Consider the following 16588-nt stretch of genomic DNA (forward strand, 5'->3'; position numbering starts at 1 on the left):
ATTGAAGGAGCAAAAAGAAAAAAAGAATTTTAAAAAGTGAGAAGTGATTAACAGACTTCTGGGAACACATCAAGTGCACTAACATTGGCATTATGGAAATTCTAGAAGGAGAAGAGAGGGAGAAAAGCCAGAAAAAAGCCCATGGATACAACTCAGAGACTACCTCATTTAAGGGACAAGGAGAGGAAGAGGAGCGCAAAGAAACCAAGGAAAACAGGGAGTTAAGTCTGAACTTTCTCTAGCCACCCAAGTTGCCCTTCCCACAAGAAACCACTATTATATATTATTTTTTTAAAACACGAGTATTGTCTTTTAGAGAGGTTTCATGAATATGTAAGCAAATATCTAATATTTATACTGAAATTAGCTGCCATGTTATGATGACATGTAAGCAACCTATAAAGAGGCCCGCAGGGCAAGGAACTGGGTCCTCTTGCCAACGGCCATGTGAGTGAGCCATCTCGGAAGCAGATCCTCTGGCCCCAGTTCAGCCTTCAGATGAGCACAGCCCCTCTGAAGCCCCTCTTGGGACTGAAACCACATGAGAGACGCAGAGCAACCACCCAGCTAAGCCACTCACAAATTCCTAACACGGAAACTGAGATAATAAATGGGTCATGACTCAGCCACTAAATTTTGGGGTAATTTGTCATACCACAATAGATAACTCATACAATAGAGAGAAATAGAAGTTTCTGGCTCCTATTTTCCCTTTCCATAAGCCATCTATCATTTTAATCTTTTCCCTTTCTTTAAGCCATAGTTATCAAAATTTTGATGATAGATGAGTAAATTAAGGCCTAGACAAGTTAATTTACTTATCCAAGGTAACAGTGTGATAGAGTGATGAACATTTTTAGGTTTTCTGACATATACACAGCATTTCTTATACTGTGTATACGTCATGTTGTTTTTAATAATTCTAAATAATTTATTTTTTCATAATTAAGTGGCTGCAGGTCCTATAGTAGCCATTCACCTAAGCACTGAGGATATAAAGATGAGTGGGGAAAATCAAGTGGAAAAACAGAACTGTGGGATGATGGAATATTGGAGGGATGGGTTTGATGGGAGTAGTGGATGTGAGAAGGTTCAGATACAAAATGTCAGAAAGTAAAAGCATCAGAATAAGTATATTTTGGCAAAAAGGACCTTTCGAGATTGAGAAAATTTATATCTACCCCAGAGATTAGTCAAGAGTCAACTCAGCTGGGCCGGCATGGCTCAGCTGTTGAGCATCGACCTAGGATCCAGGAGATCAAGGTTCCAACCCTGGTCAGGGCACATGCCCGAGTTGCAGGCTCGATCCCCACTAGGGGGTGTGCAGGAGGCAGCCGATCAATGACTCTCTCATCATTGATGTTATTATCTCTCTCCCTCTCCCTTCCCCTCTCTGAAGTCAATAAAAAAATATATTTTTTTAAAAAAGAGTCAACTCAGACTTATCCTTCTAGAAATATGGTGATCATTGGCATATAACTATTTAATATGTTATCTATTTATTTAAATGTTTAGGTCCTTCCTATATTATTTCATAACTTTATCACATGGTTTTTAATTGCTAGCCTTAAAATTTTAAGACTTATTTATACTAACTTCTCAAATTATGAATATAAGTATCCAAATTAACAAAAACCTTTAAAGCAAGAATAAAAGGACTGGAGGTTAAGTAATTGGAGTGTGGAGAATGGAGGAAAATGTTGAGCATATAAGTCAAAGCAATAGATGGTTCTTTATAAAACTTAGCTCTCAACTTCCTGAAAACTGAAACAAATGAGACTTTCAAAAACGAGTGATTTCAATGATGGGTTAGATACAGAAGGTCACCACCGTGGAAAGTCCCAGTGCCTAGCAACGGACAATTGCAGGGTGGGACCTCCCCACCAGGGTGGCCTTTCCTCCCCTAGCATATGGCTGGTCTTGCGGTTTGGACCTCCTGACCTTTCCTCCCTAGAGATAACATTCAGGCCTCAGTGGTATTTCACCTCCAGGCCCAGAAAAGCAGCAAAACCAGACAAGTGACACTAAGGCTGACCTCAGGACCTGCTGCATCAACCAATGAACCCTTGCTCTGGCTCTGAGCAATCAATCTGTGGAGACCTAGACCTTGATAGGACACACCTGAATAGCTGCTGGATATTCTATTCAGATCTCCTGGGGCCTCCCCTAAAATCTCCACCCTTAAAACCCTTAGGACAGGGGACCCAGTGCGCTCTCCCTCCCAGGAGCCTGGGAGCCTGCCTATGCCTTTCCCTTTCTCTTTCCCTTTCCCTACCCCCACTGTCTCCCCCACAGCTCCTTCCCGTTAGCTTCCTCACTCCCAAGCTCCAAGGGCCCTTCCTTTACCTCTGTAACTTGTTTCTTAAGCCCATTTCTTCTAGGAATTACTTTTTCTACTTCTATGATTTACCAAATAAATGTTCTATTACAAAGAAAGAAAGAAAGAAAGAAAGAAGAAAGAAAGAAAGAAAGAAAGAAAGAAAGAAAGAAAGAAAGAAAGAAAGAAAGAAAGAAAGAAAGAAAGAAAGAGTGCTTTTCCACAAGTTTTCTTGTATAATAAAAGGAAACAAGTATTGTAAGGTCATGTGAGAAACTGTCTCCTATCTTTAACAGTTTTTTCTAACATAAATCTTTTTATAGGAACAATTAATAAATGCCATCTTTCACAACAGTTAAAAAAAGACAGAGATACTCTTCATATAGACATCTAATAAATTTTCCAGCTTGCATTTATGCCCCAGAAAGAGACTGCCTTATGCCTATGCCAACCCAGGAAGGCAAGCCAGGCAAATCACTGGGCCAGCCTGACTCCATGAAAGTCAGTAATATGCTGATAACTGACATATCCTGAATGCCTCAGAGAAACAAAAAAAGACACACTGATTTTTAGTTCCATTTCTGCCATGACATTTTCTTTCTGACCTTGGTTAAGTTGCATAATGCCTCAGTGTCCTAGTTTCCTCACTGTGACAGGCACTTTATCTGTTCATCAAACCCCATTTTCATTTCTTCTTGGGCAGAGAGCTGGACTGAGTTTCTCGGCCTCCATGCCTGATTTTTGGTTAGTGGAATGGGTACAGAAGTAATGTTTGCCATAGCCAGCCAGTTCTTAATTCTAAAAAGATTTCTTAATGCCTTTTCTCTCCCTCTCCCTCTCCCTCTCCCCTCCCCTCCCCTCTCCCCTCTCCCCTCTCCCCTCTCCCCTCTCCCCTCCCCTCCCCTCTCCTCCCCTCCCCTCCCCTCCCCTCCCCTCTCTCTTTCTCTCCCCTCTCTCTCCCTCTTCTGTGTGCTGGATAACTGAAATGTAGAGAATTCAGTCAAGGACTCCAAGGCTATAGGAAAGGTAGAGTCATCAGATGAAAGGAATTTGGGTCCCTGAATAACTGTACACAGCAATGACATTCCCACTCAACTTGTGTTAGACTGCAGTGTGAGCAAAAACATAACCTTTTTTGTGTGTTTAGCTACTCAAGTTTGGGGTGTTGTTAATTACAACAATAAATCATCCTATAAATTCTGAATAATAAATCATCTATTAAATCTTATGATGTTCTGATTCAGAAACAAATAAAAATAGATGCTACTTTGTTCTTTGTTGCCCTTTAGCTTCTTCTTAGAAATTGGCTGCATGTAATTATTTGTCCAGAAAACAGTGGCAGTTCCTACATGTAAAATCCAAGATGCCCTCCAATGCTTGCGGTCTCCTGGGATCCAAGTCGTTGTGTAGCCCCTCCCACACTGAATCCTGGCTGGCTGGTGTGACCAATAGAATATTGCAGAATAAATAATGGATGGTTCCAACACTAAGTCATTAAAGACATGGCAAGTTCTGCCTTGGTCTCTCTTAGACCATTTGCTCCTTAGGAAACTAGTTGCAATGTCATGAAATATTTCAGCAGCCCAGTGGAGAATACTACCTGGCAAGACACTGAGACCTCCCCCCACTTGCCAGCCATGTGATGTGCCATCTGCAAGCACATTCTCCAGCATCAGCCAGGCCTTACGGCGACTGCAGGGAGAAAACAAGACGGCGGCACAGGCCACAGCTGCCCCCGCCGCCTCCCGCAACCACATCAAAATCACAACTAAAATACAGAACCACCGTCACTCAGAGCCTCCTGAGATCCGGCTGCACAGAAGCCCCACAACCAGGGACCTGAAGGAGCACCAAGAGCGGTAAGAGGGACGCAGACGAGGGCGGATCGGGGCTGAATTGCGGAGACGTGGCCACAGGCCCACACCCAGTGCCGCTGTTGAAACCCAGAAGGGAATCTTGGCAGAGGGGGTTTCCCAGAGGAGGGAGGGGTCCCAGCCCCACAGCAGGCCCCCAGCCCAGGGCTCCAGGCCGGGAGGAGACAGCCCCACAACTCCGGGCTGTGAAACCAGCGGGGACTGTCCCTGAGGGTCTCGGAGGCTGCGGGAGCCCCAGCAGCTCCTCCTAAAGGGCCCGGCACGGACTCACTCGGACGCTCCCTCTGAGCCCAGCGCCGGGCAGCAGCCGGAAAGGACCCGGGACACTCGGGGAGGAACTAACCTGCCTGAAGTCGGGCGAGAGGTGGAGGGGCGGCTTCCTCCCAGGCAGAAGGGCTGGCGGAGGCCCTGGTTCCTTTGGCGAGTCCTCCCCGCACACAGCCGCAGGCAGGCGCCATGTTTGAATCGCCAGCACCTGACTCGCACCTTTGGCCCCGCCCCGTGATTCCCGGAGGCCCCGCCCCTCCCCACCTGCAGCTCATCCAGGCCATTTCCAGGGGCTTTTCTGTGCAAGTGGCCTCTAGAGCTTAGGACTTTCCTAAAATCTCTCAAACAAGCAGCAGCGGGCCCCATAGGGCTTGATAAGTGGCCCCAGGCCTGGCGCTAGTGGCAGCTGCATTGGCTCATAGCTTGGCCTCTCCTGGGCACCTCAAGCCCAGCACAAGCAGCAGCCAACTACGGTCTGCTGTGTAGCTCATGCTGGGTGGCCCTGGGCAAGGCACTGGCGCAGGGTGACTTTGCACCTCCCGGGAGGCCCCAGAGACAGTGCACCTGGTGGTCAGACTCGACCACACTGGATTACAACCCCACCACATTCACAAGTGACACACTCAAGGGGCACACGTGGTGAACACCAAAGCTCCACTGAAGTAAATCCTAATCCATAAGAGTGTCTCCAGCACAGCAGCTCTTTGGCTGTAGTTGCAGCTGGTCCTCACAGCTAATTGGCCTGGGGGTCAATTCCTCCCAGGGGCGCCAACAGCAACCAAGGCTCAACTACAACAGGACAGTGGGCACAGCCCACACAGGGGAGCACCTAGAAGGCCCAGCTCAGGTGACTGGGGAGGCTGAGCCACTGGACCCCACAAGACACCTACTACACAAAGCCACTCTACAAATTCCAGGAGACATAGCAGCTCTATCTAATACATAGAAACAAACACCTGGAAGTAGCCAAAATGTGGAGGCAAAGAAACATGTCACAAAGGAAAGAACAGAAGAAATCCCTAGAAGAGGAACTAAATGAAATAGACCCAAGCAAGCTAACAGATAGAGAGTTCAGAATAATGGTTATAAGGATGTTTAAGCAGACTGTTAGGGAAATAACTGAGAAAATCGATAACATAATAAAGTACCAATTTAAAATGAAGGTTACAGGAACTGAAATGAAGAATAATTTACATGGAATCAACAGTAGAGAAGAGGACACTGAGAATCAAATGAGCAATTTGGAACATGAGGAAACAAAAAACACCCAACCAGAAGAGCAAAAAGAAAAAAGAATCCAGAAATATGAAAATAGTATACGGAGCCTCTGGGACAATGTCAAGAGGCCCAACATTCGTATTATTGGGGTGCCAGAAGGGGAAGAAAGAGACCAAGGAATTGAAAACCTATTTGAAAAAATAATTACAGAAAACTTCCCCTACCTGGGGAAAGAAATCGACTTACAAGTCCAGGAAGCACAGAGGGTCCCAAACAAGAGGAACCCAAAGAGGCCCACAGCAAAACACATCATAATTAAAATGCCAAAGGTTAAAGACAAAGAGAGAATCTTAAAAGAAGCAAGAGAAAAGCAATTAGTTACCTACAAGGAAGCCCCCATACGACTGTCAGCTGATTTCTCAACAGAAACTTTGCAGGCCAGAAGGGAGTGGCAAGAAATACTCAAAGTGATGAAAAACATGGAACTACAACCAAGATTGCTCTACCCAGCAAAGCTATCATTTAGAATTGAAGGTCAGATAAGGAGCTTCACAGATAAAAAAAAAAGCTAAAGGAGTTCATCAGCACCAGACCAGCACTACAGGAAAAGTTGAAGGGTCTTCTTTAAGAAGAAGCTAATGAACAAAAGAATCTGATGAACTAAATAGATCAAGGGACATTGACGCATGCAACAGACGATCATATTTCAGAGGAAAGAGGGAAGGGGGGTGGAGGGTGGGAAGAGATTAACCAAAGAAGTTACATGCATAAGCCATGGACACAGTTAATAACAGGGTGAAGGCCTGGGAAAGGGATGGGAGGGAAGTGGAGGGGATCAATTGGTGGGGGGAAATGATATACCTTAATACTCTCAACAATAAAGATAAATTTAAAAAGTAAAAAAAAAAAAAAGATGACTGCAGCCCTCGCTGACGGTTTGCACACTAAGTTGCTTCTGAATTCCTGACCCAGAGAAACTGTGATGTAATAAATATGTATTATTGTTTTAATCTACAAAGTATTGGGGTAATTTGCAAAACAGCAGTAGATAATACAATCCATGATACTGCTGTTTGTAAAAATTTCTAGGTTCATTTGTTTTATTTTCTCCCCCCCCCAAGATTTTATTGAGACATAATTGACACATAATATTATGTAAGTTTAAGGTGTGCAACATAATGATTTGCTATATGTATATGCTGCAAAATGATATGAGTTAACATATTCATCACCTCACACAATTACAAGTTTTGGTGGGAGGTAAGAATGTTTAAGATCTACTCTCTTAGCAAATTTCAAGTATACAATACAGTATTGTTAACTATAACCACCATGCTACACATTGCGTGCCAGAACTTACTCGTTGTAAAGCTGGAAGTTTGTACTCTTTGACCACCTTCACCCTGACCCTGGCAACCACTAAGCTGCTTATACGTGTGTGTGTGGGGGGGGGGGGGCTTCATCATATAGTATTTATCTCTTTCTCTCTGACTTATTTAAAATAACGTAATGCCCTCAAGATTCATTCATGTTTTTGCAAATGGCAGGATTTCCCCCTTTTTGTGGGTACATAATATTTCATGATATATATGTATATAAAAATCTTTTTACTCACTCATCTATTGATGGAAACTTAGGTTATTTTCATGCCTTGGCTATTGTAAATAATGCAATGAACATGAGAGTGAAACTCTCTCTTTAAGATAGTGATTTTTTTCTCTTTAGATATGTACCCAGGAGTATAATAGCTGAATTATATGGTAGTTCTATTTTTAATTTTTGAGGAACCTCCATATTGTATTCCATAGTGACTTTACCTATATTTACATTCCCACCCACCATGTACAAGGGTTTCATTTTCTCCATAGCCTAGCCAACACATCTCTTGTCTTTCTGGTGATAGAAATTCTAAGAGGTGTGAGGTATTATTTCACTATGGTTTTGATTTGCATTTTTCTGATGATTAGCGATGTTGACCAACTTTTCATTAGTAGCTGTTGGCCAATTGAATATCTTCTTTGGAAAAATGTCTATGTAGGTCCTTTGCCCACTTTAAAATCAGATTATTTGAGTTGTTTTTGTTTTTTGCTATTGAGTTGTATGAGTTCATTACATATTTTGGACATTTGCCCCATATCAGATACATGGCTTACAAATATTTTTCCCATTTCATAGGTTGCCTTTTCATTTTGTTAACTGTTTCTTTTCTTTTCTTTTTTTTTATCTTTATTGATTTCAGGAAGAGGAAGGGGGGGGAGAGAGGGAGAGAGAGAGAGAGAAATATCAATGATGAGAGACTCATTGATCAGCTGCCTCCTGCACACCCCCAACTGGGGATCAAGCCTGCACCCCAGACATGTGCCCTGACTGGGAATCAAACTACAATCTCCTGGATCCTAGGTTGATGCTCAACTGCTGAGCCACACCAGCCGGGCAATTGTTTCTTTTTCTGTGCAGAAACTTTTTAATTTTCTGTAGTCCCAGTTGCTTATTTTTGCTTTTGTTGCTTGTACTTTGGTGTAATATCCATAAAACTGTTTCCAAGACTAAGGTCAAGTAGATTTCCCCCATGTTTTCATCTAGGAGTTTTATGGTTTCAAGTCTTACATTTAAGTCTTTAAACCATTTTAAAATAATTTCTGTGAATAGTGTAATATAGGGGTACCACTTCATCTTTTGAATATGAATATCATTTATTGAAGGAGCTACCTTTTCCCCATTGAGTGTTCCAAATTTCCTTGCCAAATATTAGTTAACCACATATGTATAGGTTTATTTCTGGGCTCTCTATTCTGTTCCACTGGTCTATGTTTTTATGCCAATACATACTCTTTTGATTACTGTAGCTTTGTAATATAGTTTGAAATCAGGAATTATAATTCATCCAGCTTTGTTCTTCTTTTTCAGTGCTGCTTTGGCTATTCAGGTCTTCTGTGGTTCCATATGAATTTTAGAATTGTATTTTTTCTGTGAAAAAGTCCATTGGAATCTTGATAGTGTTGCATTGAATCAATAGATGGTTTTAAGTCATATTGACATTTTTATAATAGTCTTTGAAATCACAAACATGGGATACCCTTCCATTTATTTGTGTCTTCTTCAATTTGTTTCATCAATATCTTAGTTTTCAGCCTTTTACCTCCTTAGTTAAATTTATTCCTATGTTGTTGTTGTTTGTTGTTTTGTTTTTGATGTTATTGTAAATGTCATAGTCTTCTTTATTTTTTAAGATGACTTATAGTTACAGAAACTGAAAATTTCTAGATTCTAATGGCACTCAATCTTTAGCAAATCATCATTGCCAGCAAAGAATCATTCTATTCACCTCCAAATCACAGGAAATTGTATCAACCCTGTAGCTAAAAGGATATGGTATGGAATCTTTTGGTAGTGGCAATTTTGAAGACTAAGCCTGAACCATGTAAGTTGTTTTTGATATCTTCTTGAAATCATTAAACAGGGAGGAAGACTCTGAAATTTATTAAAAAAAAAAAAAAAAGTTAAGATAATATTTTCTTAATTCTATTTTACCACAATCATTTCATAACATCAGTTAAAAGATGACTGAACTACTCTCAAGAGAATACAAATGGAACACCTACATTTCTTCAATAGAATGATACCACCAATATGGGAAATGAGAATATCTGCAATTCTGTAGAGTGAGTAGGTGTTATAATAATAATAACACTAATTAATAGGGGGTCCACATATACCTTAGAACAGTTTATTCATTCCCCTTTCCCACTTATTTCCCACAAATAGACTGTCTTACGTTTTCTTAAGATCAAGTAGTTAAATAACTAAGGCTCAATATAAATGACAAATGGTGAGGAGAGCATGTGTCAAAATTATCAGAAAAGAAATTTGAAGAAGGATGCTATTTTTTTTTTTTTTTTTGCATAAGAATCTTTGTCTCTTAAAATAACTTACTAAAATTATGCAGTGGAGTTCCAGTACATACAGGTTCATCCACAGAGGGGGGTATCTTGGACAGTAAGCCTCTTTTCCAGGTGGGTAGTTGACAAAATTCCTCCAGCAGTAATCATACTCTAAGGAAACACAAATCTTGGTTCATTCAATAAATGCAACAGAAAGTTACTTAAAGAAAGCCAAACTTAAATACAGGGTGTCCCAAAAAATGTATACACACTTTGGGTAATTATTAATTACAATGGATTAAATCTGAAAAGCAAGAAACATCAATTGAGCTACCAGCTGTTAAGTGTGTATACATTTTGGGGGGACATCATATATATACACACACACACATATACACCATATATAAAGCCCTCTGGCATATTTGCTACTGCAGATGGGCTAGACTCTCCCAGAACCCCTAAAAAGAACAAAGCAGTTCATTTGAAGGAGTTGTATTTTTTTATACTTTCCCTGCTATGAATTTCAGACCTGGTGCTTTCTCATATTATTTTGAACTTTTACTTCTGAGACTTCCATTCTGGGATAATCAATCTCCTGACCACCACCACAGCCTCTCATGAACACTTCAGATTTATTTTTACCTGGGGTCGTCATGATCTGGATAGTCACACCACTCTTAATGAGGTCCCTGAGTCCTTGTCGGTTTTGTTCATCCATGTGGTGATAAAGCCGTGCTACATAAATAACTAAAGTCACCTTAGGTCGTTGATGCAAAAATTCTGTAATAGCCTTGGAGCATTCCCAACAGGGACTCCAGGACATGAACCAGATGATGGAGCAGCTGATGGATGAGCAAAATTGTCTTTCTGAAGTAATTTTTTCTATAAAATTGACTTCAACGTGCTTGGTGGTGTTTTTGCCTGAGTGTCGCCAGATCTTGTGACATGTGCCCCACTTGATTTCATAGAGCAGACAGGCCTCTTTACGGAGTTCCCTGGGGTCAAAGATTGCTTCAAATTCCCAGGGTTCAATTCTTCTCCTAAAATATTGTCATGCAATTGTTAGAGGAACTTTAAAAATCATTTAGTGCTCCCTTCATTTATAAGGCAGATCTAAAATATGAATCTTGGGAAACTTTTTTTCCTGTGTCTTATAGTTATCCCGGGAGGTCCACTTGAATTATCAGGGTTTCTCTCACAAACACAATAAAGAATTTTTTCAATTCATGTTATTTGGTCACCACTCTCCTTACACCATTGTTGTTAGTCTTGAACTCAGGTATAACTGTGTTCTTTTTCTCGTTATATTCTAATCTTTCTGTCTCACTCTTAGAAGTGCCATGTCCCAATTGTTAATATTTGCTATCCTTCAGTGGACCCTAACTAGATTTTCTCAGGTGTAGAAGCCTCAAATTACCAACCAAATTCTATTGCCGAGCCTAAGAAGAGAATAATTTAGCCTCAGGATTCCTCCACATTAAATTGTGTATACCTCATAAGAAAGAAATTCAACTTGCTCTCAATGGCATCGTTAGAAGTAAACTCTCCATGTGTCAAAGCTGTGACTCGGGAAACTCAGGATTGTGCTGAGCTTCCTTTCCAATGAGGACTCTCCTTTCCAACATGGTTGAGCCATAAGCTTGTTACATTCTAATATTTCTCACTAACATTTATTACATAAAGTATCACATTCATTTATTACATAAATAAGTCTTCCCACAATCATGAGATAATATATTCCTTGATGAAAGTCCCCCTGCTACAATGATATGTCTGGAAAATGGGCATGTAACATAAAATAGAAAGATGAAATCAAAGTGACAAATCAGTTCCTTGACCTTTCACTAATGGCTATAAAAATATGTGATCTAAAGAGAGAAGAGTATTAGTAAGACAATAACAGAACAAAGCTGGAAGGTAATTTATTTAAACAGAAACCAAAAGACAAGAGCAAATACATAGAAAGCAATAATCATAGAGAATGAAGTTGGAAAAGGGAAATAAAAAAAGAATGGGAAAGTGGTAAAAGGGAAAGGAACAATAAGGAAAGCTATAGTCCTCTTGGTTCCATTAAACGCACAATATAACAGTTTACTCTTTTTAAAAGTTTTTTATTGATTTTGAGAGAGAGAAAAGAACGGAGAGAGAAACATTGATTTGTGGTTCCACTTATATATGCAATTCAACTCATTAATTGGTTCATTCTCTTTTTTAATGTTTTTATTGATTTTTAGAGACAGAGGAAGGGAAAGGGAGAGAGAGAGAAACATTGATGTGAGAGAGCAACATTGATCAGTTGCCTCCAGTATGCACCCCCAGCAGGGGATCAAACCCACAGCCTGGGTATCTGCCTTGACTGGGAATTGAACAAGTGACCTGTCCTTGAATGGGACAAAGCTCAGCCCACTGAGCTACACTGGCCAGGGCTACTTGGTTCATTCTTGCATGTGCCCTGACCAAAAATCAAACCCACAACTTTGGGGTATTGGGACAAGGCTCTAACCAACTGAGCTACTGGGCCAGGGCTAACAGTATTATTCTTACCTCAGGGTGGGATCCACAGCTGAAGGACCTGCTGAGAGATGAATACGTCAAATAACACCCAGAAACAAATTGAATTGCATTTTAAAACGACAAAAGTGTAGAAGTAAGAACAGATCAATAGTTATCAAGGGTTAGGAAAGGGGTGAAGCAGGAGGGAGGAGGGTCTGGTTATAAAGGGCAATAAAACAGATCTGTACTGCCGCAACTGCTGAGCTCTGACTGTGGTGGCAGAGACACAAACCTGTACAGGCGGCAAAACTGCATAAAACTGCGCACGCACACACACAAACGAGTACAGGTGAAACTAGGGAAATCTGAATAAAATTGGTGGAGTGTGTCAATGCTAGTATCCTGGTTCTGATGTTATTCTGTAGTTTTGCAAAATGTAACTATTGGGGGAAACAGCAAAATGTCCAAGTAGTCTGTCTGTATTCTTTCTTTTTTTTTTTTTTTAATATATCTTTATTGATTTCAGAGGAAGGGAGAGGGAGAGAGAGAGATAGAAACATCAATGATGAGAGAGTCATCGATCAGCTGCCTAGGTTGCAACCCGGGCATGTGCCCTGACCGGGAATCGAACCCTGATCGCCTGGATCCTAGGCCGATGCTCAACCCCTGAGCCATGCCCGGCTGGGCGTGTATTATTTCTTAAAGCTACATGTTTTAAGCTACCATGATCTCAATTAAAATTACAATTTACAACCCTAGCCCGTTTGCTCAGTGGTTAGAGCGTCGGCCCGCGGAGTGAAGGGTCCTGGGTTTGATTCCAGCCAAGGGCATGTACCTTGGTTGCAGGCTCGATCCCCAGCCCGTTGGGGCATGTGCGGGAGGCAACCAATCGATGTCTCTCTCTCCTTTCCACTCTCTCTAAAAAGCAATGGAAAAAATATCCTCAGATGGGGATCAAAAAAAATTACAATTTACAGAAAGAGTAATTGGTAATGTGGAGAGAGCTGGAACACCTTTGGCTTAATACACACATATTCTTTAAACAACAACTCAAGAGGAAGGAGAAAAGACATCTACAAAGAGCATGTAGAAAGATATGATTGAACCAGTGAAACAGAATCAGACTTCCGCTGGAGCCCAGAGGTTACGGAAGGCATTGACAGCAAAATCCTGCTCTCAGTTTAGGATGGCAAGAATCAGAGGTGGCAATCCTCATCTTTGCATTCAACAGGCCCAAGGTTTGAAGAATATTGTTTCTTAAAACCCAACACTGATATCTGTTTTATCTCTAATCACATCATGCTCACACTCTTACAATAGTCTTCTAACCGGTCTCCTTGCTTCTGGTCTTTTCTATTTATTATTTATTTATTCATTTTTGTTAATCCTCAACTGAGCATATTTTTTCCATTGATTTTTAGGGAGAGTGGAAGGGGAGGGAGGGGAAAGAGAGACAGAGAAAAACATGGATGTGAGAGAGACACTTCAATCGGTTGCTTCCTGCAAGTGCCCCAACTGGGGCCAGGAATCGAACCGGCGACCCTTTGGTGTGCAGGTGGATGGTCTAACCACTGAACAACACCAGCCAAGGCACTTCCGATCTTTTCTGCTTCCAGTCCAAAAGGCATCACATGACAGTAAATGTGCCTAAAGCAATATTTCAGTCATTTCTATGCTATTCACGAGTTCTCCAGAGATTTTCTCTTACCAAAAAGATCAACCTTAATTTCTTTAGCCTGGCATTCAAAGCCCTCTATAGTATCACTTCAAATTTGCCTTCTAATTTCACTGTAGATTATTTCCATAAACTCTTCTCTAGCCTAACCAGTATATTCCAAGGATAATCTTTGTAAATTCTCTCAAAGTTTTTGTGTCAAACAACCTGGAATTGCCTTCTCTTTTCCAATCTAAATTCTACCCTTTTAGAATCCAGCTAAAATCCCACCTCACCTGAAAATTATTTCCTTATACAGCCTGAAGTGTTCTCCTTCCCCCATGAATTGTTCTAGAGTTAACTAAACCTTAAATAATTAACATGCCCCTGTGGCATCACTTCTGTTGTCATCTTAAATTGTTATTTAACAGTTGTATATTTTCTTTAATCTTTTATTGTGGTGAAACAAGTATTGGCTTAGTGTCATTTGATCAAAATTGTTTGTGGATGTTAATAGTATTAATAATTATAACAAATCTTATTTAACCAAGCACAGCCAGTCACATTCTGGCAAAACTTCAGCAGATTAACCCCCTTCAAAAAATAACACCTACAGGGAGGCAAACAATTCTTAAATAAAGTAAAATTATATTTTAAAGAGAATAGTATTAATATAGTAATAAATAGGAAAGTTGGAAAATGCCCAAGGACACAAACAAGACACACACACACACAGAGTTTCTGCACTTTTCAAGACTATGACACTTACCAGGACTTGGATCCATTTTACCTTTGTCAGAAGCCATGGTGCTGTGTCACTGGATTTTCCCCCTGGAGTTATATATTGTCCTGATTGCTCCTGTCAGCAACATGACTTAACATTGTTTCTTCAGGTGTAACCACTGCCATGGGCTTGAGCAAAGAATGACTCATTCCTGAGTCTCAGGCACTGAGTGTCTAGACTGTACAAACAGGTAGCAGATTAAGAGAGAATCTGGTGTGGGGTTAGCATCAATGGGTTCACAAGAAAGCTAATGACGCAAATAATTATCCCTGTAGAATAAATCCCTGAGGATAAGCAAATTACAAAGTTCTTTGGTAATATCTGAATTTTAAAAACTTTCCTTTAAATTAAGGTTAAGGCAAGACTGACACATCATTCTTTCTTGAAGAGAACAGAGAAAGAACAACTAGGAGAGGTAGTTTATTTATAACTTCCTCTTATTTTGCTCTTTGCCCCAAATCTTGTTGGAAAGGGGAGGGGCACTGATAGGTGCAAAATCAGAAGGACTTCGACCTCTGAGTCAGGTAATTAGGTGACAAGTCTTAGGTGATCTCTCTTCCTTCTTGAAGCTAAAGCTAAATGTAATGTCAAGTCCACTTCTGTTTTGTTACCCTCCTCTAAAAAGTCATGCTATCCATAGTCCCGAATGCCATTGCCCTTGTTGCCCCAAACCTGGGTCAAGCTCCTCTGAATTTAAGTACATGCTCCCAGAATTGAGGTCACTCAAGATCTAAGGCTCCCTCTGGGGTCTCAAATGTGGAACCCTTGAACTTTGAATCTCAAATCCTACAAACGAAACACCTGAGCCCTAAATGTAGGACTTTCCTTAACTGTGAAAGTCAAGCTGGAGCCTCCACAAAACGAAGCAGCTGTTTGAAGTGGCAGGTGAGAGCTGGGGAAGGAGCAGAAGGGCCACATCTCCAATGAAGGCCCTTTAGAAGCCAAGGATTTCATGGTAAGTAGAATGATGACCCCCCCCCCAAAAAAAAATTGTCACCTCCTAATCCCTAGAACCTATAAGTATGTTACTTTATAAAGGCAAAAGTAACTTTGAAGATGTGATTAGGGTACAGATATTGGGGTGGGGAGATGACCTGGGATTGTCTGGGTAGTCCCCATCCAATCACACAGACCCTTAAACGAGGGAGACAAAAGAGCCAGTCAGAGAAGGACATGTGAAGATGGAAGCAGAGATGTGAGTGATGTGATAACTGGATGGAAGGAGACCAAGGAATGGGAACAGCATCTAGATGCTGGAAAAAGTGAGGAAATGGATTCTCCCCTAGAGCCTCGTGAAGCAGATCTGCCCCGATAACATCTTGATTTTAGCCCGGTGAGACCCTGTTTTGTACTCCTGACCATCAGAATTGTAAGATAATTTATGTTGCTTTATGCCACCAAGTTCGTGAAAATTTATTACAGCAGCTATAGGAAACTAATATAGTAAGACACACTCACAGGGGGCACATAAGCAAAAGTTAAGGCAGTATAAAATTTAAATTTGTTTCTGCTAGAATTCCTGTTGAATGTTTGACCCACCATCTGTTTTGTTTTAGAAAACTCAGAACTATCAGATATGATAGACCGTCATGGCTTTCATTATTTGGAAAAGAGACCAAAGATAGGTCAGTGTCCCATTCTTGGAAATTTATGGGTTTTTTTAAATGTTACATATACTTATTATAACCATTCTACAATCAAGATATTTAAGATTCTTGTCACCCAAAAAAGTTCTCTGTCAATCCTGCTCCTCTCAGTCCCAGACAACCACTGATAAACTATAGATTAGTTTTGACTGTTCTATAATTTCATACAAATGGAATCATACAATGTTTTTGCTCAGTTTCTCTGTAAAACTGATCTATGTGATTAGGTGTGCCAGAGGAACATCTCTTTTTATTGCTGGGTAAATTTTATTTTATGGATATAACAATTTGTTTAATCACTCACCCACTGATGGACTTTGGGTTATTTCCAATTTTAGGTTATTATGCATAAGGAAGATGTGAACACTGTGTACACTTATTTATATAAATGTTTCATTTTCATTTTCTTGAGTAAAGAACCTGGGAGTGGAATAGCTGGATCAAACTGCTAAGT

At 40.7% G+C, this 16588-nt stretch overlaps 1 protein-coding gene across 2 annotated transcripts; it reads right to left on the reverse strand.

Moving 5' to 3' along the window:
* Positions 1–8997: 8997 nt before the first annotated feature.
* Positions 8998–14525, reverse strand: APOBEC1 (apolipoprotein B mRNA editing enzyme catalytic subunit 1). 2 transcript variants are annotated; one of them, XM_016221724.2, is made up of 5 exons: positions 14495–14525; positions 12102–12129; positions 10200–10597; positions 9610–9728; positions 8998–9147 (listed from the first exon to the last, which is right to left on the reverse strand). In XM_016221724.2, exons 1-5 carry the CDS (start codon positions 14508–14510, stop codon positions 8998–9000), a joined length of 711 nt encoding a protein of 236 aa, XP_016077210.2. In that variant the 5' UTR covers positions 14511–14525. The 2 variants fall into 2 exon arrangements, with proteins under 2 accessions (XP_016077210.2, XP_087670089.1); XM_087813963.1 differs by having other exon boundaries at positions 14474–14510.
* Positions 14526–16588: the final 2063 nt, after the last annotated feature.

Source organism: Miniopterus natalensis, chromosome 2, assembly GCF_054644295.1.
Source record: "Miniopterus natalensis isolate mMinNat1 chromosome 2, mMinNat1.hap1, whole genome shotgun sequence".
In the NCBI taxonomy this organism is placed as follows: domain Eukaryota; kingdom Metazoa; phylum Chordata; class Mammalia; order Chiroptera; family Miniopteridae; genus Miniopterus; species Miniopterus natalensis.

Bases quoted from the DNA above. Each gene is read 5' to 3' on its own strand.
- APOBEC1 (XM_087813963.1), bottom strand. From the start codon at position 14,510: ATGGCTTCTGACAAAGGTAAAATGGATCCAAGTCCTG. The intron at 10,598-12,101 runs GTAAGAATAATA...ACAATATTTTAG, and splicing joins GCTGTGGATCCCACCCTGAG to GAGAAGAATTGAACCCTGGG. The intron at 9,729-10,199 runs GTAAAAATAAAT...GTGTTTCCTTAG, and splicing joins CCAGATCATGACGACCCCAG to AGTATGATTACTGCTGGAGG.